The sequence below is a fragment of the Bos grunniens genome, chromosome 29, assembly GCF_055505025.1.
Source record: "Bos grunniens cultivar Pamir isolate PY7600 chromosome 29, Bosgru_T2T1.0, whole genome shotgun sequence".
In the NCBI taxonomy this organism is placed as follows: Eukaryota; Metazoa; Chordata; class Mammalia; order Artiodactyla; family Bovidae; genus Bos; species Bos grunniens.
This window is the reverse complement of record NC_141193.1, coordinates 45,820,592-45,847,566: the sequence shown is the minus strand read 5'-3', so window position 1 is coordinate 45,847,566 and position 26,975 is coordinate 45,820,592. Positions and strand designations below refer to the sequence as shown.

At 37.6% G+C, this 26,975-nt stretch overlaps 1 protein-coding gene across 1 annotated transcript in view; it reads right to left on the bottom strand.

The window, feature by feature from the left end:
* The window catches only part of FOLH1 (folate hydrolase 1), a 71,342-nt gene that overhangs the window by 31,416 nt on the left and 12,951 nt on the right, over nucleotides 1–26,975 (bottom strand). The window contains exons 4-7 of the mRNA XM_086383147.1: nucleotides 25,500–25,601; nucleotides 13,150–13,275; nucleotides 11,727–11,913; nucleotides 7,422–7,515 (exon numbers count right to left, since the gene is read on the bottom strand). Of these exons, the coding sequence (XP_086239273.1) occupies nucleotides 7,422–7,515; nucleotides 11,727–11,913; nucleotides 13,150–13,275; nucleotides 25,500–25,601 (509 nt within the window). The remainder of the gene's footprint in view (nucleotides 1–7,421; nucleotides 7,516–11,726; nucleotides 11,914–13,149; nucleotides 13,276–25,499; nucleotides 25,602–26,975) is intronic.

Sequence of the window (26,975 nt, the reverse complement as noted above, 5' to 3'; positions counted from 1 at the left end):
CTAACGCGCAGCCTAGCCTGCTCACAGAACAAAGGACTGAATGAATACCAAAGGAGAGCTGGCCGGCTGCACACAGGCCCCTCCCCATGCTGGAGGCAGAGAGGCAGGTGGGCGACAGCAGAGCTGGAAGGCAAGGGGCAATCTCGGCCCCAGAGATGGCATTCTCCACCAAACTGTGAGCAGGCTCCCAGTTGCTAACCACATCTTCCTGGGATCCTGGACGGTTGACATCTGCCAGGAGGGTCGCAGCCTGAGATCAGCTCTCCACAGGAGACACACGGCACACCTGAGATGGTGCTCTCACAGCACACCCAGGAAACAGAGCGGCCAAGAACAGGAAGGTGAATAAGATGCACAGCCCACCTGGGACAGTGCACTCTCCAAGCACCTGGTCACCTACGCTGCTTGAACCTGGGAAGAGCACAAAACGCAGGCCCAACTGAGTCTGTGCCCTTCAGAGTACCCAAGAACCTGAGCGGCTTAGACCTAGGAAGTGCACGATACGCAGGGCCCGCTTTGGATAGTTCCTTTGCAGAGCACCCTGAAGCCTGAGCAGTGTAGACCTGGGAAGCACACACTTCCATGAGCTGGTGCAAACCCAGTGTGGTCCACACACTGCAAGCACTCCTCACACATGCCAGCAATATTTGTTTACAGCGTTCCTCCCTCCCCACAACACAACTGAACAAGTGAGCCTTGTGTCAGGGTGCAAATTAGACACTGAAGAGACTTGAAAACAGAGGAAGCAAAATAAACAAAGAGGAGGTAATTGCTCTGGAAGTGACAGGTGCAACACATTAAAACCCTGTAGCTAACATTGACTAAGCATTAGAGGGGCCTATAGACCTTGAGAAGAAGTACAAGCTGGAAAAAGGAACTATCTGCAACTGAACTCACCCCACACTGCCCACAACAGCTCCAGAGAAATTCCTATATTTTTACTACCATCACTTTTTAATTTTTTAAATTTAAGTTATTTATAATTCCTTTAATTTTCATTTTTATAACCTACTATTACCTTGCAAACAGAAGAACCTACTTTTAAAGCAAATTTCGTATATATATGCTTTTTTAATTTTGTGATTGATTTTGCTTTGTGTTTTTTATATTGTATGTTTGAGAGTCTAACCTCTACTCTAGATTTTTAATCTTTGCTTTTTGGTATTTGTTATCAATTTTGTACCTTTAAGAATCTAATCTCCAGTATCGATTTTTAATTAGGGATGTTATTACTGCCTTGATTGCCCTCTCCCCTTTTGACTCTCCCCCAGGTCACCTCTATCTCCTCCCTCCCCCTTCTCTTCTCTACTTAACTCTGTGAATCTCTCTGGGTATTCCAGACTGTGGACAGCACTTAGGGAACTGATTACTGGCTAGACTGCTCTCTCACCTTTTGACTTCCCCTCTTCTCCTCCTGGTCACCTCTATTTCCCTCTTCCCTCTTCTTTTCTCCATGTAACTCTGTGAACCTCTCTGGGGTGTCCTTCACTGTGGAGAATTGTTTCACCACTAACCTAGATGTTTTATCATCTGTGCTGTATGGATGGAGAAGTCTTGAGGCTACTGTAAGAGAAAGAATGAAAGTCAGAGGCAAGAGGCTTAACTCCAAAACTTGAGAACATCAGAGAACTCCTGATTCCAGGGAACATTAATAGACAAGAGCTCACCCAAAAGTCTCCATACCTACACAGAAACCAAGCTCCACCCAAATGCCAAAGTTCCGGTGCAAAACATACCACACTAATTCTCCAGCAAAGCATTAAAAGCCCTGAGCATTAAAAGACAGGCTGCCCAAAGCCATGTCAAACGCACAGACATCCTAAATCTCATTACTGTACACTTCATTGCACATCAGACAGAAGAGATTCAGCTCCACCCACCAGAACACAGGTGCAAACTCCCCAAACCACGAAACCCTGACAAGCCACTAGTCCAACCCACCCACAGGGAGCAGGCTCCACAATAAACAGGAACCATGAATTCCAGCCTACAGTAAGGGCACCCCAAACACAGCAATCCAAACAAAATGAAAAGGCAGAGAAATATTCAGCAGGTAAAGGAACATGATAAATGCCCACCAAACAAAAGAGGAGATAGGAAGTCTACCTGAAAAAGAATTCAGAACAGTGATAGTAAAGATGATCCAAAATCTTGAAAACAAAATGGAGTTACAGATAAATAGACTAGAGACAAGGATTGAGAAGATGCAAGAAATGTTTAACAAGGACCTAGAAGAAATAAAGAAGAGTTAATCAATAACAAATAAGGTAATAGCTGAAATCAAAAGGACTCTGGACAGAACCAGAATAACCGAGGCAGAAGATAGGATAAGTGAGGTGGAAGATAGAACAGTGGAAATAAATGAAGCAGAGAGGGAAAAAGAAAAAAAGAATTAAAATAAATGAGGACAACCTCAGAGACCTCTGGGACAATGTTAAATGCTCCAACATTCGAGTCATAGGTGTCCCAGATGGGACAAAAAGAAAGGGTATGAGAAAATACTTGAGATAATAGTTGAAAACTTCCCTAAAGTGTGGAAGGAAATAGCCGCCCAAATCCAAAAAAACCCAGAGAGTCCCAAACAGGATAAATCCAAGGTGAAACCCCCCAAGACACATAACAGTCAAACTAATGAAGATCAAACACAAAGAGCAAATATTAAAAGCAGCAAAGGAAAAGCAATAAATAACACACAAGGGGATCCCGATAAGGATAATAGCTGATCTTTCAATAGAAACTCTTCAGCCCAGAAGGGAATGGCAGGACATATTTAAAGTGATGAAAGAGAAAAAACTACAATCTAGATTACTATACCCAGCAAGGATCTCATTCAGATATGATGGAGAAATTAAAAGCTTTACAGACAAGCAAAAGCTAAGAGAATTCGGCACCACCAAACCAGCTCTTCAACAAAGGCTAAAGGATCTTCTCTAGACAGGAAACAAAGAAAAGTTTTATAAAATTGAACCCAAAACAACAAAGTAGATGGCAATGGGATCATACTTATCAATAATTACCTTAAATGTAAATAGGTTGAATGCCTCAACCAAAAGACAAAGACTGGCTGAATGTATACAAAGCAAGACCCCTATATATGCTAACTACAAGAGACCCACCTCAAACCAAGGGACACATGCAGACTGAAAGTGAAGGGCGGAAGAAATATTTCACACAAATGGAGACCAAAAGAAAGCAGGAGCAGCAATATTCATATCAGATAAAATAGACTTTGAAATAAAGACCATGAAAAGCAACAAAGAAGGACACTACATAATGATCAAAGGATCAATCCAAGAAGAAGATATAACAATTATAAATATATATGCACCCAACATAGAAGCACCTCAATACTGAAAGCAAATGCTAACAAGTATGAAAAGAGAAATTAATAGTAACACAATAATAGTGGGAGACTTTAATACCCCACTTAGACCTATGGATAGATCAACCAAACAGAAAATTAGAAAGGAAACACAAGCTTTAAATGATACAATGGACTAGTTAGACCTAATTGGTATATATAGGACATTTCACCCCAAAACAATGAATTTCACCATTTTGTCAAGTGCACATGGAACATTATCCAGGATAGATCACATTCTGGGCCATAAATCTAGCCTTGGTAAATTCCAAAAAATTGAAAGCATTTCAAGCATGTTTTCTGATCATAATGCAGTAAGATTAGATGTCAACTACAGGAAAAAAACTATTAACAATACAAACATATGGAGGCTAAACAACACACTTCTGAATAACCAACAAATCACAGAAGAAATCAAAAAGGAAATCAAAATATTCATGGAAACAAGTGAAAATGAAAACACAACAACCCAAAACCTATGGGATTCAGTAAAAGCAGTGCTAAGGGGAAGGTTCATAGCAATACAAGCTTACCTAAAGAAAAAAGAGAAAAATAAATGCCCTGACTCTACACCTAAAACAAGCAGAAAAAGAAGAAATGAAGAACCCCAAAGTTAGTAGAAGGAAAGAAATCATAAAAATCACAGCAAAAATAAGTGAGAAAGAAACAAAGGGGACTATAGCAAAAATCAACAAAACTAAAAGCTGGTTCTTTGAGAAGATAAATAAAATAGACAAACCATTAGCCAGACTCATCAAGAAACAAAGGGAGAAGAATCAAATCAACAAAATTAGAAATAAAAATGGAGAGATCACAACAGACAACACAGAAATACAAAGGCTCATAAGAGACTACTATCAACAACTATATGCCAATAAAATGGACAACTTGGAAGAAATGGACAAATTCTTAGAAAAGTATAACTATCCAAAACTGAATCAGGAAGAAACATAAAATCTTAACAGACCCATCACAAGCACAGAAATCAAAAATCTTCTAACAAACAAAAGCCCAGGACCAGATGGCTTCGCAGGCGAATTCTAACGAAATTTAAAGAAGAGCTAAAACCTATCCTACTCAAACTCTTCCAGAAAATTGCAGAGGAAGGTAAACTCCCAAATTCATTCTATGAGGCCACCATCACTCTAATACCAAAACCAGACAAAGATGCCACAAAAAAAAAAACTACAGAGCAATATCACTGATAAACATAGATGCAAAAACGCTTAACAAAATTCTAGCAAACAGAATTCAACAACATATTAAAAAGATCATACATCATGACCAAGTGAGCTTTATCCCAGGGAAGCAAGAATTCTTCACTATTCACAAACCAATCAATGTGATACACCACATAGCAAATTGAAAGATAAAAACCATATGATTATCTCAACCTACATGGAGAAAGCCTTTGACAAAATTCAACATCCATTTATGATAGAAACTCCCCAAAAAGCAGGCATAGAAGGAACTTACCTCAACATAATAGAAGCCATATATGATAAACACACAGCAAATATTATCCTCAGTGGTGAAAACTTGAAAGCATTTCCCCTAAAATCAGGAACAAGACAAGGGTGCCCACTCTCACCATTACTATTTAACACAGTTTTGGAAGTTTTACCCATAGCAATTAGAGAAGAAAAAGAAATAAAAGGAATCCAGATTGGAAAAGAAGAAATAAAACTCTCACTATTTGCAGATGACAAGTCTCCTACATAGAAAACCCTAAAGATACTAGCAGAAAATTACTAGAGCTAATCAATGAATATAGTAAAGTTGCAGGAAATAAAATTAATACACACAAATCCCTTGCATTCCTATACACTAACAATGAGAAGACATAAAGAGAAATTAAGGAAACAATCCCATTCACTATTGTGACGAAAAGAATAAAATACTTAAGAATAAATTTACCTAAAGAAACAAAAGACCTATATATAGAAAACCATAAAACATTGATGAAAGAAATCAAAGATGACACATATGGATGGAGAAATGTACCATGTTCATGTATCTGAAGAATCAATATAGTGAAAATGAGTATACTACCCAAAGCAATCTATAGATTCAATGCAATCCCTATCAAGGTATCAATGGTATTTTTTCACAGAACTAGAACAAATAATTTCACAAATTGTATGGAAATACAAAAAACCTCAAATAGCCAAAGAATCTTGAGAAAGAAGAATGGAACTGGAGGAATCAACCTGCCTGACTTCGGGCTCTACTACAAAGCCACAGTCATCAAGATGGTATGGTACTGGCACAAAGACAGAAATATAGATCAATGGAACAAAACAGAAAGCCCAGAGGTAAATCCATGCCCTATGGACACCTTATCTTTGACAAAGAAGGCAAACATATACAATGGAGAAAAGACAATCTGTTTAACAAGTGGTGCTGGGAAAACTGGTCAACCACTTGTAAAAGAATGAAACCAGAACACTTTCTAACACCATACACAAAAATAAACTCAAAATGGATTAAAGATCTAAATATATGACCAGAAAAAATAAAACTCCTAGAGGAAAACATAAGCAAAACACTCTCCGACATAAATCACAGCAAGATCCTCTATGACCCATCTCCCAGAGTAATGGAAATAAAAGCAAAAATAAAAAAATGGGACCTAATTAAACTTAAAAGCTTTTGCACAATGAAGGAAACTATAAGCAAGGTGAAAAGACAGCCTTCAGAATGGGAGAATATAATAGCAAATGAAACAACTGACAAAGAATGTCAAAAATATACATGCAGCTCATGCAGCTCATGCAGCTCAATACCAGGAAAATAAAGGACCCAATAAAAAAATGGGCCATAGAAATAAACATACATTTCTCCAAAGAAGACATACAGATGGCTAACAAACGCATGAAAAGATGCTCAACATCACTCAATATCAGAGAAATGCAAATCAAAACCACAATGAGGTACCATTTCATGCCAGTCAGAATGGCTGCTATCAAAAAGTCTACAAACAATAAATGCTGGAGTGGGTGCGGAGAAAAGGGAACCCTCTTACACTATTGGTGGGAATGCAAACTAGTACAGCCACTATGGAGAACAGTGTGGAGATTCCTTAAAAACCTGGAAACAGAACTTCCGGAAGACCCAGCAATCCCACTGCTGGGCATACACACCAAGGAAACCAGAACTGAAAGAGACACATGTAACCCAATGTTCACTGCAGCGCTATTTACAATAGCCAGGACATGGAAGCAACCTAGATGCCCATCAGCAGGTGAATGGATAAGAAAGCTGTGGTACATATACACAATGGACTATTACTCAGCCATTAAAAAGAATGCATTTGAGTCAATACTAATGAGTGGATGAAAGTGGAGCCTATTATACAGAGTGAAGTAAGTCATAAAGAAACCCACCAATACAGTATATTAATGCATATATCTGGAATTTAGAAATATAGTAATGATAACCCTATATGCCAGACAGCACAAGAGACACAGATATAAAGAACAGACTTTTGGACTCTGTGGGAGAAGGTGAGGGTGGGATGATTTGAGAGAATAGCATTGAAACATGTATATTATCATGTTTCAAAACTGGATTACCAGTCCAGGTTCGATGCCTAAGTGAGGGTGCTCAGGGCTGGTGCACTGGGACAACCCAGAGGGATGGGATGGGGAGGGACGGGGGAGGGGGGTTCAGGATGGGGAACACATGTACACTCGTGGCTGATCCATGTCAATGTATGGCAAAAACCTCTACAATATTGTTATTAACCTCCAATTAAAATAAATTAGTTTTTTAAAAAACTAAAAAAGAAAAAAAGCACAGTGGATCAAATGATTGTTACAATCCCTGAAGTTGATGATCTGGAAAGACTCACTTTCATGGTGGTATTTCACTTTATTATCAGTATTTAAAGCAAATCCCGGATTAGAATCACTGTTGTATAAAACAGTGCTAAAATTGTATATTCCACCCACCACAGAGAACTTTGGTATGGAATAATGAAGACAAAAACATGACACCTGAAGAATGTCTGTAAAGAGAATTACTCAAATAGCCATCTGCTTGTTTCTTACAAACTTACTCCAGGAGCTTCTGTGCATCATAGTATCCAATTGGATGAACAGGAATGTTTGGAAGACCGACAGCCTCTGCGATTTCACGTCTATAAGCATATTCTGAAAAAGTTGAACATATTTCTAATAAAAATGGAGTCCCTTTCAAAATGTTCTCTGTAAATCACACTAAGGTGAAAGTCAAAAAAATTACAATAATAATAAGGTGAAAGTCACTGTCATGCCTGACTCTTTGCAACCCCAGGGGCTATACAGTCCATGGAATTCTCCAGGCCAGGATACTGGAGTGGGTAGCCTTTTCCTTCTCCAGGGCATCTTCCCAACTCAAGAATCAAACCCAGGTCTCTTGCATTGCAGAATTCTTTACCAGCTGAGCCAAATCACACTAAACACACTTTTAAATTGCATATACTAGAACTGTTAAAAAGACAGCTTCAAATGTTAACAAAAATGTGCTGCAACTGAAACTCTCATACATTTCTTCTAAGAGTGTATATACTCTTTACAGTCACTTTAAACAACTTCTTTGAAAATTAATATTATGCAGAAAATTATACGCTATGGCACAACAACTACGCTCCTAGTATTTACCCAGGAAAGACAGAAACATGTTCACAGAAAGACCTGCACAAGACTGCTCATAGCAGCTGAATCTGGGTAGCCAATACTGGGAACCATCCTGCTGTTCACAAACAGGAGAATGAATAAGCAATTTATAAAGGAGTCCCATAATAGAATTCTACCCAGCAATTAAAGGGAAGGAACTATCAATACACACAATAACATGACTAATCTCTACTTGTTATACTGAGTGAATGCAGCAAAACAAATGATGAGGAAAAAAATCACAGATTTTTCTATGACAAGACAATTAAACTGAGAAGGAAAAAGGATAACATGCTCTGTTTGTGGCAGTCTTTGCAAGTGTGAAATGTGCATCTGCATAGTACATTAACCAGACCTCCTCAAAGTAGAATAATACCAACCTCTGAGAAAAATGAATCCTTTCTTATGATGTCAGTATTGACATTTTAAGGTTAATATTTCTCTTTCATACCATACATGGAATAGTATTGACCAAAGGCTTATTCTATTCATGCATTACTAGATCAAAATATCTTTGGTCAACTTAATGTACAAATCTAATCTGTCAGTATGATGCATAAATTCTTTTCTCAAAAACATATAAAATTGCATCTCTAACTCCCAACCAGTGGAACAGTTCTCAGAGCTTCTGAGAATCTGTTCCCTGGGTTATACTCCTCAGTTTGGCATAAATAACATTATCTTTCCTTTCTTCTTAGCTTGACTGTTACTTGATTTTCTGTCAACACACAAAAGAACAGATAGAATCTGATTCAATTTATATGAAGCTCAAAACCAAGCTAATGAATGACAAAAGATATCAGAAAATGGCCGCTTCTAGGGGTGGGGCTATGGTAAAAACTGACCAAAAATGGGCACCAGAGAACTTTCTGAAGTCACAGAAATGTCCTATATCTTATTTTGAGTGACACAGATACATACAACTTTTTTAATTTAGTGAATTAACGCTTAAGATCTTTGCATGTTATTACATGTAAACTCTACCTCAAAATAAAAACACACATCCTGTCATTTCTCCAGATTTAAGAAAAATAAAAGCTATTTTTCCATTTTTTTCTCCAAAATTTCAAATCACAAGAAATTTATTGTTAATGTTCAGCTGCTCAATCGTGTCCAACTCTTTGCGACCCCGTGGACTGCAGCATGCCAGGTTTCCCTTTCCTTCACCATCTCCCAGAGCTTGCTCAAACTCATGTCCATTGAGTCAGTGATGCCATCCAACCATCTTGTCCTCTGTCATCCCCTTCTCCTCCTGCCTTTAATCTTTCCCAGCATCAGAGTCTTTTCCAATGAGTTGGCTCTTCACATGAAATGGCCAACATATTGGAACTTCAGCTCTAGCATCAGTCCTTCCAATGAATATTCCAAGTTATTTCCTTTAGGATTGACTGGTTTGACTTCCTTGCAGTCCAAGAGACTCTCAAGAGTCTTCTCCAACACTAAAGTTCAAAAGCATCAATTCTTCCGCACTCAGCCTTCTTTACTGTCCAACTCTCACATCCATTCATGACTAGTGGAAAAACCAGAGCTTTAACTAGACAGACCTTAGTTGGCAAAGTAATATCTCTGCTTTTGAATATGCTGTCTAGGTTGGTCATAGCTTTTCTTCCAAGGAGCAAGCATCTCTTAATTTCATGGCTGCAGTCACCATCTGCAGTGATTTTGGAGCCCAAGAAAGTAAAATCTGCCTCTGTTTCCATCTATTTGCCATGAAGGGATGGGACCAGATGCCATGATCTTAGTGTTCGGAATGTTGAGTTTTTAAGTCAGCTGTGTCACTCTCCTCTTTCGCCTTCATCAAAAAACTTTTTAGTTCCTCTTTGCTTTCTGCTACTAGGGTGGTGTCATCTGTATACCTGAGGTTATTGATATTTCTCCTGGAAATTTTGATTCCAACTTGTGCTTCATCTAGTCTGGCATTTCACATGATGTACTCTGCGTATAAGTTAAATAAGCAAGGTGACAACATACAATCTTGATGTACTCCTTTCCCGATTTGGAACCAGTCTGTTATTCCATGTCTGGTTCCAAATGTTGCTTCTTGACCTGTATACAGGTTTCTCAGGAGAAAGGTAACGTGGTCTGGTATTCCTATCTCCTTCAGAATTTTCCACAGTTTGTTGTGATACACATAGTCAAAGGTTTTAGTGTAGTCAATGAAGCAGAGGTAAATGTTTTTCTGGAATTCTTTTGATGTAGGTGATTGTAAAAGCTAGTCTTTCTATGGCAAAATGACATAATAATACATTACATGGGATTTTTTTAATTTAGAGCAATAATCAAAAAAGGGCAATGAATAGACAAAATAACATTGACAAAATGGTATTCATTATCTCTAATTTTTTGTGTCAGAACTATCCCATAATAAAGAGTGAAATTAAAAGAAAAATAAGAAAGGACACAAAAGGGAATTTCTACAATGTCATCTTTTAAATCTGAGCATAGTAAACAGAAATATTCCAGTTGATTTTATTTTATGTTCATAATTTTAGCTTTTTATAACAAACAGAGCTTAGGAGAAGTTGCATTTTTCAAAACTTGGGAATAAAAAGGCTAAGTTAGTAAAGTTCAGGTAGACACATGATTTTATCACAGGATAATACGTATTGCTTAAAAAAACCTATGACAATGTACTATGTTTAAAAACTTACAAAGCCAAATACATAAGCTTTAAAGGAGTCTACAATTAGATAGAAGGATCCAAGATGAAAAATAAATATGGAAATACCACCAATACTTTGGTAACCTACTTTATCCAAGTTATAAACCTTTATTAATTTTAAACCACACAAACTAAATGATGACAGATTTTTGTAAATGTTATCAAATAGCTGAGTACATTAAAAATATGCTCCAAGTTCTCTTGTTAATAATTATACAGCAGGGCATTTCAGCATGAGACAAATACATGGACTCTGGAGCCAGATAATCTGAATTTGAATCCCCACTCCTCACTTAATGGTGCAATGAACAAGGCAGACTGTTTACTTCTTTCTGGTTTCACATTCCCCATCTGTCAAGTAGAGATAATAACACAACAAAGCTTATAGGGTCGTTAATGCATTTAAAAGCTAGAATTTTGGAAACACTCCTTGAAAGTGATCACTATTGTCTTTACACAGTAATGACACAATAAGCATTTTCCAGACTCTGTATTCAAAATATGCCATTTCAGGGATTTATAGAGTTTGTTTTACTGTCCCTTATCTACAATTAGAAATTTTAAAAAACTGCAAAATCCATTAATTGGGAGAGGGCATTTATTAATACTTGGCAACAAAACATGATCTGATATAAACTAATTTGGCAGCAAGATCTGACTTGAGCAGACCTGAGGCTATTTATATTATTTATGTACCCTCTGCTTAAAATGATTATTCATACATTTTACTGTAAAATATTTACATGCTTGCTTCCCACATTTTGTCCCAGCCTATGTGAATGTTATGCAGTAAGGTATATGTACCATCTTACTTTTAAATATTTGAAAATGTCTGCATTTCAAAACCTACCAGATGCAATGGTTCCAAACAAGGGATAAGGGACCCAAACCAATAATTTTCCGACTTCAAAACCCTTTAATTTATTCTTAGATGCAAAGACAGTAAGAAAATGACATACTTTATCCTTTTGTCAAAGGGAATCTTTTGATAAAATCACTTCAAAATGTTAAAAGTCTCTGTGATGATTGAAGCCTGATCACTCACCATTTGCCGGGTAGCCAGGTGTGAGAGGGTCCCCTGCACCATTAAGATTTAAGATATTTCCACGCTGAACACCACCTCCAGGAAGATTCCAACCATCCGGATATGCCTCCACCCCAGGAGCAAAGTAATCAGCAGGATCTGAGTACAAAATGATCCCTCTGGCCCCAGCTAGCTGGGCATTTTTAACCTGGAAAACAGTCTTTCTTATTTTAGGTTGGTTATTTGAAATTACATTTAAATAAGTAACTAAAACTTATCTTCAGTCCTTATTTTTAATCCTTATGCTTACAACAAAGGACATCTCACAGAACTGGTTTTGTCTTTTTCTTATGCAAGCTCTGAAACCTAGTTTCCAGGGCTGGATTAGCCCTTGGAGCAGATTTTTTAAAATGTACATACCAGTGGTAACAGGTACCTACTATTTCCTTCCTCTAGTCTAGAAGCACAATAAACAAGTAGATTTCACAGACTAGATTCCCATTTCTTCTATGGTTGAAAGAGAATATTTTTTTAAATTAATTTCCCACAAAAGGGAAAAAAAAAAAATCAAGTACTCTATGTGCTCAGTCCCTCAGTTGTATCTGATTCCTTGTGACCCTATGGTCTGTACCCACCAGGCACCTCTGTCCATGGGACTTCTCAGGTAAGAATACTGGAGTGGGCTGCATTTCCTACTCCAAGGGATCTTCCCGACCCAGCGATCGAACCCCTATCTCTGGCATCTCCTGCACTGGCAGGCACAATCTTTATCACTATACTACCTGGGAAGCCCCAAATCAAGTGTTGGTAACTTTCAAAACTGCTGTGCATAGGTTGGCTTGTCTCATTACCTCTAACAAAGAATTAACACCAAAATTTAATTTAGTAAATATTTTCAAAGGTAATATTTAAAGATACTAAAGACTAACAACAAATCCAATGCACGCTACTTCATAGACTACAGGGACAATGTGTAGATATGGAAAAACCTGCAATGTTCTCCTTGAACTTCTACAGAGGCCAAATTCCAACGACCCAGGTTAAAACCTGCCTATAAACTAGCACATGTACCCTCCCTATTAGGCAGGAATGGTAAAGAGTATGGGAAAATCATGGTCATCAAAAAATTTTAAGGATGTGGTTCTACCCATGTAAGATACAATATGAAAAACAGAAAGCGTTAGTCTCTCAGTCATGTCTGACTCTCTGCGACCCTATGGACTGCAGACCACCAGGCTCCTCTGTCCGTGGGATTCCCCAGGCAAGAACACTGGAGTGAGTAGCCATTCCCTTCTCCAGGGGGTCTTCCGGAGCCTGGGATTGAACCCAGGTCTCCTGCATTGCAGGCAGATTCTTTACTGTCTCAGCCATCAGGAAAGCCCAAGATACAATATAACTTTTTATTTTTACTGAAAAGAAAAACAAAGAGTTGTGTTTTTTTTACCTTATTTCCTCTGAAAATTTTCCCATATCTGGCAATCAGAATCTTCCCAGAGCAATTGATTTTCATGTCCCGCTCCAGTTTAAAGAAGTCTTCAGTTCGTGCATAGTTAACATACACCAGGTCACCCTGTTGAGAACATAGATGACTTAGTACAAGAAAGATTTCATAAAAGAGGTTTCTCGGCATGAAGACTGTTTCGCGTTTTTGAAAGAGGAAAGAAGCAAGAGTATGTAAGAGGGTCAAAAAAGCCTCTGATAAGAGATTCAGGGGAGAAATGAACTTGAATTGAGAAGGCAATTAGCTGGGTAGAGACTTATTAATTAAATATTAAGTTTTGTTTATGTCAAGATCTCCTCTGTAGTGACTATAAAACTATAGAAAAGCATTCCCCAGGAAAATGTACATAAACAAATACACTGTCTATGCAATTTGGAGGGACGAGGTTCCCTAGGTTAAAAAGCCCTTCATGAGAGCTTTATTCTCTTTGAAGTATATTCACAATGCATCTTCACACAACCAGGTAAGAAATAATGGTCAGGTAATGCCACTACTTTACAAATTTGGCTTCATATCATTATAATGATCACAAGGAAATCTCTAAGTCTCAACATTATCATTTGTAAAATGGCCTGCTAGATTAGATCAGTGTTCTTCACACACTTTTTTTTTTTTTTTTTTTGCTTACCTACTCCTTAAATTAATTTTGAGAAGCAATGTATCTCTCCTTTATTTTTAGGTTCACATCTGAAATTGTTTGTCATATCTTTAAGTTGCCATAAAGAATACAATTTCCAGCACATTACAAATATTAACATTTTCAGAAGCAATTTTACCTCTTTTATTTATATCCAAAAGAATTTAAATACTATAATGATTTATTATTCAACATCATTCAACAACATTGTAAAGCCACACTCTTCAGTCAGAATTTTATCAAGTTTTCTCCTTGAACATGTATTTTCCCCCTTGCCTAAAGCATCTTACTATATACTAAGGTGACACCAGGGTGTCCTGCCTAGATTCCTCCTCATTGAAGATGCCCTTGCTCCAGAGAAGGAAGGCTCTCTGCAGGCCATCAGAGGGCTCTCTGTCAGCCCTTGCTCAAGACCAGCTACACACAGCCACTCTGCTCGAGGTCATGTCCTTCCAGGATACACATGGTCAATGACTGATCCATGTGGGAACAGAAAGATCTGGTCATCTTTGTCCAGCCCAGGGCATTCTGAAGGGCTCTTCTGACTCCAGAGCAGCCCATTGGGTCAGTTGAGGCTGTCCTTGAACTGGCATTGAACTGCAATTTCTCCCTCTGTTTGTTCCAGCTTCCTTCCCCTCCCTGCCACAGATATTGATCCCAAGAGAACACTCCTTAATTAACATCTAGCATGGCAAATTCCATTTCAGTTTCTGCTGCCTAGAAATCTGGATAATGCTTGTAAATCTTAATCACTGCCAAACCTGCCTTGATTAAGAATCATGTGTATAGTGTTTAAAAATATTTATTTCCTATGACAAGCTGTACATGTTAGGAAAATTCTTCATGTGACTTACTATTATAATTATTAGCAGTATCAAAGTGAGTCTAAGCATCATTACAAACTTTCATAAACAATGCCTAAGCATAAAATTTTGCTTGAAATACAACTTTCAGTGCTATGGGATGTTAAAACATTTGGTCATAGATCTATGGATGAAAAAATTATTTCCAGAATAAGTCAGGACTATCAGTTCCATTCACATTTCTCATTGTTAGACATGTTTTGAGAAATTTTAGGATATGAATGAAAAAAAAGTTGTTATGGAATTTTCCCTGAATTATTTTAACTCTTTCCAAGTTACAACCCCTAAATCTCACACTGATCTGTTATCCAAGTTAATTCTAATGGTTTTAGCTGGAAACTCAATTAGACTCATCTTTAATTTTGTTCAACTATAAACCATTTGACTTGACAAATTTCTGTCACCTAGCTATTAGAATCTTTCACTAGCATCTCTTTGTTTGGAGGTCTAGAGATTTTTTTTTTTTTTTTACAACTCAGAGATATGTTTCAGGATGGATGAGTGATGTCTCTCATTCATAAAATAAGAAATAAATAATTGTAAATCAGGGAGGTGGAAACAGGGGACCAGCAGAGCCTTACCACAGGCTAGTTCTCAATTCCATGAAGAATCCACTGAGAAACAAATAATGTGATTGTTTTATTTTAAATGATCCTATATCTGCCTTTGGAAAGTCTTTACATACCTTAGTGTTTGAAGTCCCCATCCTACACTATTTCTAATATCCTATCCTTGTCTGACACTATTTCTAGTATCCCATCATTTTATTTTGGTTATTGTTTTCCTCTTTGACTATGTCTCATAACACATGCACAACAAATTTATAATGTATTGCAATAAGGTTGTTTCCAAGCTGACTCTCGGATTCCTTCCACAAATATGTTGAAGACATATCATTCTAGGGACTGCAGATACAGAGAATCCCTGTCTTTGAAGAAACTTTTGTTCATGTGGAAGGCAGAGACAATAAATCATAAAAGTAATAAGCAAATTGTGAAAGTGAAGTTGCTCAGTCGTGTCTGACTCTTTGCAACCCCATGGACTGGGGCCTACCAGGCTCCTCTATCCATGGGATTTTCCAGGCAATAGTACTGGAGTGGATTGCCATTTCCTTCTCCAAGGGATCTTCCCAACCCAGGGATTGAACCCGGGTCTCCTACATTGTAGACAGACGCTTTACCGTCTGAGCCACCAGGGAAGTCCTGGTAAAAGCAAATTGTATACAATATTAAAAAGTGATGAGTTCTATAGAGAAAAAAAATTTAAGTTTAAATATAGTAAGCAAACAGACCTTGTATTCAGTTGTGTGCAATTTCCAAAAAAAAAAAAATGAAGAAAGCTTATTGAGAAAGTGACACTTGAATCTTTGCTTCAGGAAAAGGATTACTTTTAGCTATTATTTTTCTTCCCAAGATCGATGCAAGATCAACAAACTATTGATGATAGCACTGTATGTCTGGTTTATAATCATTAGCCTTCTCTAGAGCACACTTTTATTCCAACTGTGAATACACAGCCATTAACCAATTTGGTTCCAGTGAATTCTGTTTAGCATAAATGTTCTACTTGAAATTTATTCATATATAATATCACCAACTTTGGGAAAACTGACTACTTCTTTAAATGCCTGTAAATTGTAGCTACCTTTTAATCTGCACATCTCACAGAACAAATTGGGATGGAGAAGGGACAGGAGAAGAAATTAGTTTGAAAATGATAGAAAACTTTGAAAATGAAAACAAGTGTAGGCAGACAGGTCCTCTTGGCACTTCACAAATGCAAGCTGTCATTGCTAGTTAGAAAAAATCTTTGTTTTCAGACAATGACCTTCTTGTAAAATTTACACTGCACAATTGTTCTATAACTGGAAATAATTAACAATGTTGCACTGTTAGAATTTTCCATTTCTTTCAAGCTTCCATCTTCCTGTTCTTGTTAATAGAGACAGAACTGGGACATAAGATCAATGGTTTTCAAAGCATGGTTCCTGAACCCAGAGTCAATACCATCTAGGACCTTACCAAAAACAAACTCTCAGGCTTCACCCAAGATCTAGTGAAATTTAGGGGGTGTGAATCAGAATCTGTGTTTTATAAGCCCTCTAGATTATTGTGATACAAGCTAAGTTCAAGAAACACTGAATTAAACTATAATTACAGACATTGTTGAATTGCTAATATAAATAACCTAAAGCAAAACTTCCCTGATAGCTCAGTTGGTAAAGAACATGCCTGCAATGCAGGAGTCCCCAGTTCAATTCCTGGTTTGGGAAGATCCTCTGGAGAAGGGATAGGCTACCCATTCCCATATTCTTGAGCTTCCCTTGTGGGTCAGCTGGTAAAGAATCCCCTTGCAATGTGGGAGACCTGGGTTTGATCCCTGGGTTGGGAAGACCCCATGGAGAAGAGAAAGGCTACCCTCCCCAGTATTCTGGCCTGGAGAATTCCATGGACTGTATAGACCATGGGGTCGCAAAGAGTCAGACACACTGAGCCACTTTCACTTTCAGAGGATTCAGATGTAGATCCACAGACGGTGTGTGCTTAGTCACTTAGTTAAGACCAGGATCCTCTGTCCATAGAGATTCTCCAGGCAAGAATACTGGAGTGGGTAGCCTGTCCCTTCTCCAGGGCAACTTCTCATCCAGGAATCAAACCAGGGTCTACTGCATTGCAGCAGATTCTTTACCAGCTGAGCTACCCAAGATCCATAGACGCTCATGGTGAAACATCCTAAGAACACATAATTAAAAATCAAAACTAACACTTCTCTGCCTGGGTTATAGGTAATCCAAAGAAACACACCAGCCAGCAAATCAATTTAGTATTTGAACATACACAAGTTCTTGGAGAATCCCTTGGAGAATCCTATGTATTTTCCAGCCTTGCATTAATATAGAAAGTTTAAATCTACTTGAAAGAAATGAGTTAATCATCTCTATAATATAATTTTCTTATGAGTAAAATAATTCTGTCATAACTGGACAGTTGCATTTCAAAGAATCAAACTGGACCACTTTCTCATACCATTAAAAAAAATAAATTCAAAACAGATTAAAGAGTTAAATGTAAGACCTGAAACCATAAAACATCTAGAAGAAAACATAGGTAGCCCACTCTTTGACATCTGTCTTAGCAATATATTTTTTTGGATAGGTCTCCTCAGGCAAGGGAAACAACAGCAAAAGTAAACAAATGGGACGACCTCAAACTAAAAAAGTTTTGCACAACAAAGGGAACTAACTCTCAATATAACTAAAAGGCTGTCTACTGAATGGGAAATGTATTTGCAAATGATACATCTGATAAGAAGCTAATATCCAAAATATACAAAGAATATAAACAAACAAACAATCCAATTGAAAAAATGGGCAGAAAATGGAATAGTAATTTTTCCAAAGAAGACATACAGATAGCCAACAGGCACATGAAAAAATGTTTAACATCATTAACCATCAGGGAAATGAAAACTAAAACCACAACGAGGGACCTAAGTTCGCAAGCAGTCCAGTGGTTAACACTCTATGGTCCCATTGAAGGGGCACAGGTGTGGTCCCTGGTCAGGGGGGAGCTAAGATCCCACATGTTGTGAGGCACAGCCAAAAAAAGAAAAAAACACAGTGAGATATCACCTTACATCTATCAGAATGGCTATCACCAAAATGACAACAAATAACGTGATGGTGAGGATGCAGAGAAAAGGGAACACTCTGGCACAGTTGCTGGGCTTCCCAGGTGGCTCCATGGTAAAGAATCTGCCTGCCACTGCAGGAAATGCAAGAAAAGATCCCTGGGTCAGGAAGATCCCTTGGAGGAGGAAATGGCAACCAACCCTCTCCAGTATTCTTGCCTGGAAAATCCCATGGACAAAGAAGCTTGGCGGGTTATAGTCCATAGGGCTGCCAAGAGTCGGCCACAACTGAGCACACACACACACTGGCATGGGCAGTCGCTATGGAAAACAGCATGGTGGTTCCCTCCAAAATTAAAAATAGAACTGCCATACAATGCAGGAATTCCACTCTTGGGGCATATCCAATCCTGATATTTATCAGAAAACAAAAACACCAATTCAAAAAGACACATGCAACCCTATGTTCACTGCATCATCATTTATAACAGTCAAGAAATGGAAGCAACTTAAACTCCCATCAAAGAAGATAGATAAAGAAGATGTGGAAAATATAATATAATCTACAATGCAGTATTACTCAGCCATAAGAAGAATGAAATCGTTTCATTTGCATCAACACAGATGGACCTAGAGGGTATTCACCCGAGTGAAATAAGTCAGAATAAGAAAGACAAATACCTGATGACTTGACGTACATGTGGAATCTAAAAAACACATGAATAAACAAAGAAAACAGTGACAGTCATAGATACAGAGGGCAAGCTGGTAGTTGCCAACGGGGAGGGAGTGAAAGGATGAGAGAAATACGTGAGGGAGATTGAGAAGTATAAACTTCCAGGTACAAGATAAAGAAACAGGTATGAAATGTACTATCTGGAGACTATAATCAGTAACTATTAATACATCATATCTTTGTGTAGTGACAGATGGTAACTAGACTCATTGTGGTGATCATTTTGAAATATATAAAAATAATGAATCATGTTGCATAACTGAAACTAATAGAGTGTTATGGGTCAACTGTACTTCAAAAACAAATGCATAGAGATCAGATCTGTGGTTACCAGAGATGGAGGGTGAGGGGTAGTGGGTACTGGAGAAAGGCAGTCCACGTGTATAAACTTCCAGTTAAAAGATAAGTAAGTACTAGACTTGAAATGCACAACACGGTAAATAAAATTAATTCTGCTGTATCTTATATAGGAAAGTTATCAAGAGAGTAAATCCTAAGAGTTTTAGTCACAAGAAAAAAAATTTTTTTTATATTTCTTTGTATCTTTATCACTAAATTTATTGTCATAATTTTGTCATGATGTATGTAAAGTCAAATCATTATGTTGTATATCTTAAGCTCGTACAGTTATTCTGTTTAGTTGCTGAGTCGTGTCTGACTCTTGTCACCCTGTGGAGTGTAGCCCGCCAGGCTCCTCTGTCCATAGGATTCTCCAGGCAAGAATACTGGAGTGGGTTGCCACTTCCTTCTGCAGGGGATCTTCCTGATACAGGGATCGAGCCCATGTCTTCTGCATTGCAGGCAAATTTTTCACTACTGAGCCACAAGGGAAGCCCCAAACTTATAGTCTTATTGAGATACCAATTATATCTCAGTAAAACTAGAACATTCAGAAAACTAAGATTATGGCATCTGGTCCCATCACTTCACAGGAAATAGATGGGGAAACAGTGGAAACAGTGTCAGACTTTATTTTTGGGATCCAAAATCACTGCAGATGGTGACTGCAGCCATGAAATTAAAAGACGCCTACTCCTTGGAAGGAAAGTTACGACCAACCTAGGTGGCATATTCAAAAGCAGAGACATTATTTTGCCAACAAAGGTCCGTCTAGTCAAGGCTATGGTTTTTCCAGTGGTCACGTATGGATGTGAGAGTTGGACTGTGAAGAAAGCTGAGCGCCGAAGAATTAATGCTTTTGAACTGTGGTGTTGGAGAAGACTCTTGAGAGTCCCTTGGACTGCAAGGAGATCCAGCCAGTCCATTCTAAAGGAGATAGTCCTGGGTGTTCTTTGGAAGGAATGATGCTAAAGCTGAAACTCCAGTACTTTGGCCACCTCATGTGAAGACTTTACTCATTGGAAAAGACCCTGATGCTGGGAGGGATTGGGGCAGGAGGAGAAGGGGATGACAGAGGATGAGATAGCTGGATGGCATCACCTACTCGATGGACATGAGTTTGGGTGAACTCCAGGAATTGGTGATGGACAGGGAGGCCTGGCGTGCTGCAATTCATGGGGTCGCAAAGAGTTGGACATGACTGAGCGACTGAACTCAACTGAAAACTAGAAGAAAACAAATGAAAAAACAAAAAGAAACAAAAAACAATGTACAAAACTAACTGGGGAATTTTCACTGGTTATAGAGTAAACCTACAAACTGAGCGCTTATCTTATAAAACTCTGTCTTCCCAGCCAGAAACATGATCTTCTTCATACATAATATTGTCACTGCTCAAAAAATTTCACTGTTCTTCAACCAGTCACACTCATTTAATAATTTTTACAATTCATTTTATATTTGAGGGCTATTTTAAACTACATATTTGTTATATTTTCTGCTATTACATATCATTTGTCCTTATATTTAATTGGTAATATCATGGCTATTTTTAAATAAAGAGCTATTAGTATTTTGGGGATATTCTGACTGTATCACTGTAAATAAAGAATGAGGAAATTAAGAAAGACCCAAAGTGTGAAAATATAAAGAGAACACTGGATAATGTCACAATAAAAGAATTCTCTTCAGTAAAAAGCATTATAGACAACATGAACAAATATGAATAAAATTAGAAGATGTTTGCAATATTTAAACCAATATGGGATGAATAACTAAAATATTTAAGAAACCACTGAAGTTAGTAAGAAAATGGCCAGAAATTCAACAGGAAAAGATGGCTGGTAATCATTTCACAGCATAAAAAAAAAAAAAAGAATAGCTAACAAATAAGTATGCTTAGATATCTATGATCTCATTTTTAATCAAAAATGTGAATCAAAATAAATTAAAACAACAGTAACACAATCCAGTTCAGTTAAGTTGCTCAGTCGTGCCTAACATTTTGTGACCCAAAGGACTGCAGCACACCAGGCTTCCCCTTCTATCACCAACTCCTGGAGCTTGCTCAAACTCATGTCCACCGAGTCAGTGATGTCATTCAACCATCTCATCCTCTGTTGTCCCCTTCTCCTCCTGCCCTCAATCTTTCCCAGCATCGGGGTCTTTTCCAATGAGTCAGTTCTTCACATTAGGTGGCCAAAGTATGGGAGTTTCAGCTTCAGCATCAGTCCTTCCAATTAATATTCAGGATTGACTTCCTTTAGGATTAACTGTTTTGATCTCCTTAGTGTTCAAGGGACTCTCAAGGGTCCTCTTCTCCAGCATCACAGTTTGAAAGCATCAATTCTTTGGTGCTCAGCTTTCTTTTTGGTCCAACTCTCACATCCATACATGACTACTGGAAAAACCATAGCTTTGACTATACGGACCTCTGTCGGAAAAGTGACATCTCTGCTTTTTAACATGCTGTCTAGGTTTGTCATAGCTTTTCTTCCAAGGAGCAAACGTTTTTTAATTTCATAGCTACAGTCACCATTTGCAGTGATTTTGGAGCCCAAGAAAATAAAGTCTGTCACTGTTTCCATTGTTTCCCCATCTATTTGCCATGAAGTAACTGGACCAAATACAAAAACAGAATAGTTTTTCATTTTTCGAAAGTTGAGTTTGAAGCCAGCTTTTTCACTCTCTTCTTTGACCTTCATGAAGAGCTCTGTAGTTTCTCTTCACTTTCTGCCATAAGGGTGGTGTCATCTGCATATTTGAAGTTATTGATGTTTCTCCCAGCAATCTTGATTCCAGCTTGTGCTTAATCCAGCCCAGCATTTCGCATGATGTACTCTGCAGAGAAGCTAAATAAGCAGGGTGGCAATATAGAGCTTTGACATAACTCCTTTCCTGATTTGGAACCAGTCCACTGTTCCATGTCCGGTTCTAAGTGTTGCTTCTTGACCTACATACAGATTTCTCAGGAGGCAGGTAAGGTGGTCTGGTATTTCCATGTCTTTCAGAATTTTCCACAGTGTTTTGTGATCCACAGAGTCAAAGGTTTTGGTGTAGTCAATGAAGCAGAAATAGATGTTTTTCTGGAACTCTCTTGCTTTTTCTATGACCCAACAGATTTTGGCAACTTGATCTCTGGTTCCTCTGCCTTTTCTAAACCCATTTTGAACATCTGGAAGTTCTCAGTTCACGTACTATTGATGCCTGGCTTGGAGAATTTTGAGCATTACTTTACTAGCGTGTGAGATGAGTGCAATTGTGCAGTAGTTTGAACATTCTTTGGCATTGCCTTTCTTTGTGATTGGAATGAAAACTGACCTTTTCCAGTCCTGTGGCCACTGCTGAGTTTTCCAAATCTGCTGGCAATTGAGTCCAGCACTTTAACAGCATCATCTTTTAGGATTTGAAATAGCTCAACTGGAATTCCATCACCTCCACTAGCTTTGTTCACAGAATCACAGAAAACTAACCAAACTAATCACATGGATAATAGCCTTGTCTAACTCAATGAAACTATGAGCCATGCCATGTAGGGCCACCCAAGATGAATGGGTCATGGTGGACAGTTCTGACAAAACGTGGGCCACTGGAGAAGGAAATGGCAAACCACTTCAGTATTCTTGCCTTGAGAACCCCAAACTAACAAAACAACACAATTAGACAGGCAAAATTTAGAAAGTTATATAACCTCAATTGTTGATGAAAATGTGAGGGAAAAGGAACGCTCATATATAGTGTTGCAAAGAGCGATAAACGGCTGCAGTCTGAACACTGTGAAATGTAGCATTTCTTACAAACCGGCAATCCCACTACTGGTTTACTGTACACAGAGAAACCCTTGCAAGCCCACACAGGGACATGTATGAGCACAAGCTCTCCAACACTGTTTGTGGTAATTCAGATTTAGAGGCAAACCACATGTTTGCCACTAAGAGAATGGATAAGCTACATGTGGTGTGCACATAACATGGGGTACTCTGCAAGAGTAAAAAGTAATGAACCATTCTGACATAAAATAGATTTTTAAAAAATAGCTAATTGAAAATAGTCATAGACCAAGACCTAAGATATATTATTTGCATATATTCAAAATATACCAATCACTAATAAGCCCATGTTTTTATAAGAATATATACATTCCTAAAAGTATAAATACATTACAGATGATGGCAGGGTATAGGGGATGTGGAGATAAGGAATGAGATTGAAAATAAGGATAAAAGATGAAAGGAAAGAAATTAAATTAGGAATCTTACATGGACCCATGATGGTAATGTGTCTTACCCAGAAGATAAAGTCTATTTAACTCTAGACACCTGAGATCTAAAATATATTATCTCTTCATTCCCAGTTTTTATATCCTTTATTTCTATGTCATGTCAATTACGAAGTAACTACAATGACTGAAAGGAACCTATTTATGTACAAATTTGGGGGAGAATTTTTCTAATATTGTGCCATTAACTATGATGTTAACTATTCATTTAAAACAAATTTCATACAACTGTAGAAAATACTCTAAACCTGTGAGAGTTTTTAAATATAAGTTAATCAAATGCATTAGAAAATAATAAAAAAGAGTATGTTTTTAAACTTTACATATTAAAAAACATAGCATTGCCTAATATTAAATCATAGGTTTAATAATTAATTAAAAACATAGGTTTATTGCCTATGTTTTTACAATAAACATTGACTGACTGGTGAAGTGTTTTAGTCGCTCAGTTGTGTCTGAATCTGCATCCCCTTTGACTGTAGCCTGGCAGGCTCTTCCGTCCATGAGATTTTCCACGTAAGAACACTGGAGTGGGCTGCTATTTCCTTGGAGCTTTAAATATCAATTCAGTTCTAAATGTAAATTTTTTACTAGGGATGTTTCTGATAATAGTCAAGTGTTTATCTCTCTATTGAGTGATACTTACTTCAATATTCCAACTTCTTGGAATATCCTAGGTACCTCACACCCTATATGTCCAAAACTGAACCTGCTGCTGCTAACACTTCAGTCGTGTCCCACTCTGTGTGACCCCATAGACGGCAGCCCACCAGGCTCCCCGATCCCTGGGATTCTCCAGGCAAGAACACTGGAGTGGGTTGCCCTTTCCTTCTCCAATGCATGAAAGTGAAAAGTGAAAGTGAAGTCGCTCAGTCCTGTTCGACTCTTAGCAACCCCATGGACTGCAGCCTACCAGGCTCCTCTGTCCATGGGATTTTTCAGGCAAGAGTACTGGAGTGGGTTGCCATTGCCTTCTCCGAAAACTGAATCTACCTGATGTCAAATACTATAGCAGGAGAGGTAACATTTTAAAAGACATTAATAAATTATATTCAACTCTTTCAAGTTTAGCTTTCTTATAAAAAACAAAGTACTATCCAAGAATCTAGGGATCTACTGTGAAAACAGATAATAAACATGCACACTGCCTTATTAAGTAAACCATACAAATTTTCTAAAAAGGATGTCTGTATTCTTCATTTGAAAATGGCAACCATTTCAAATTCTCATTCAGGTTCTTTATAAAATCAATCCAAGTCTTACAAAGGTAGCAAAATATGTAGTATTTCCATATAGTAGAAATTAATTGGCAATAAAAAAAGAACAATCCATGGATAAGTGCAAAACATGTGAATTTTCACAGGTCCTATACTCACAAATGCTATCGATTCCATTTATATGAATTTCTAGTATAGGCAAAACTAATCAAAGGTGGCCAAAAAAAAAAAAACCACGGAGAATGAGAATGACTGCCTTGGGAGCGTGTGGGGCTGACTGAGAAGGGGCTTAGAAGTACATTCTGAAGTGACAGTAATATTTTATGTGTAGATGGTGCTTTAATTACATAGGTGAATACATTTGTCAAATAAATGTTCACTTTGGATATCCCCATCTCAGTGTGGTAAATTTTATCCTAAAAACACTATGAACACAAAATGTATATTCCTTCTTATTACTAAGACATTCTATTTCTTAAATGTAGAAAAAGATAAATTTGGATTACATCAAAAACCTCCACAATATCCCTTTAATTACTGCCTGCATATACAAGGAAGTTCTGTTTGTTATTTTTATCATATGCATTTTTACCTCTGGCATTCCTTGTGGAGAAAAGGCACTAAAGGGTGGCACAATGTCTGAGACATTTTCATATCCTGGAGGAGGCGGTTCAAATAACGATGTGTTGAAAATCTAGAGAAGCAAAGCATAATAATTAGAATCAAATCAGGTAAAGCTTAATTACTACTATCAAGCAAATAAATGTGTATCATCTCTTTCACCAGGAGAGGGTTAATCAAGATTTCTGTATTTTAAAGATGCAAATCAAAGAGCCAGACCTCTGCTAGACGCTGTGAGGAGTTCAAGAGGTGAATAAACTACAGACCCTCAGAGGGTCTACAAGCAGCAGCTTTTGATTTAGAAGGAAAAGTTCACTTTCCAAATAAAAAAATAACATCATGTAGTATTATCAGTTGGAGAAGGCAATGGCAACCCATCCAATACTCTTGCCTGGAAAATCCTATGGACAGGGGAGCCTGGTAGGCTGCAGTCCATGGGGTTATGAAGAGTCAGACACGACTGAGCGACTTCACTTTCCCTTTCCACTTTCATGCATTGGAGAAGGAAATGGCAACCCACTCCAGTGTTCTTGCCTGGAGAATCCCAGGGACGGGGGAGCCTGGTGGGCTGCCATCTATGGGGTCGCACAGAGTCGGACACGACTGAAGCAACTTAGCAGCAGCAGCAGCAGCAGCAGTGTTATTACTCACTTATAAAAATGTTAAGCTAATTACTTATAAACAAATTAAAGGTTAAATTCAATTCTAACCAAATATAATTTTTCAAGTGTATCACTGACACTGTTAAGTGGGAATTAATATTATTTTACTTTCCTAACTACTAAAAAAAACAAAATTAATAAAATTAACCATTACCCCACCCCCAAAAAAGAAGAAAATAAAAAAAAAAAAAAAAGAGAGAAAAGGAACATTAGGGGGAAAAAGTAAAAGTAAAATTCATATAAGTAGTATTACTGTAAGTCAGTATAACAAATTTTTTTTTAATTTTTAAAAAAAGCTTAGTATGTCAGACTAGATAAATTCAACTGTGTACCATTTTACAAGAAGTTACCTAAACATATGATCACAGTAAGTCTGAAAGTAACAATGCAGAAAAAGAAACACCAAACAAATACTGTTTATATCTAATGGAAGAGCTCCAAACTCCAGGAATCAACAGAATTCAACACGGAAATAAAAATAATCCATCATTATGGTTAGAAAATCTAATATTCCTTTCCCAGTAATTAATAAAAATAGACAAAATGAGAGCACATCAAGGATAAAGGATATTTTAGCCAAACAATTAACAAATTTTAACTAATAAGCAAATATAAAATTATTAAACTCAACAACTGAAAATATTTTTTTCAAATAACAAGAGAACATTTATAAAAATTGATGACACAATAGACTAAAGAAACGACTGCAAAGGATTAGTGTCATACAAATTGCAATTATTTGATCACAATGTAGTTAATTTAGAAAATCAGATCTTGTGAGATCT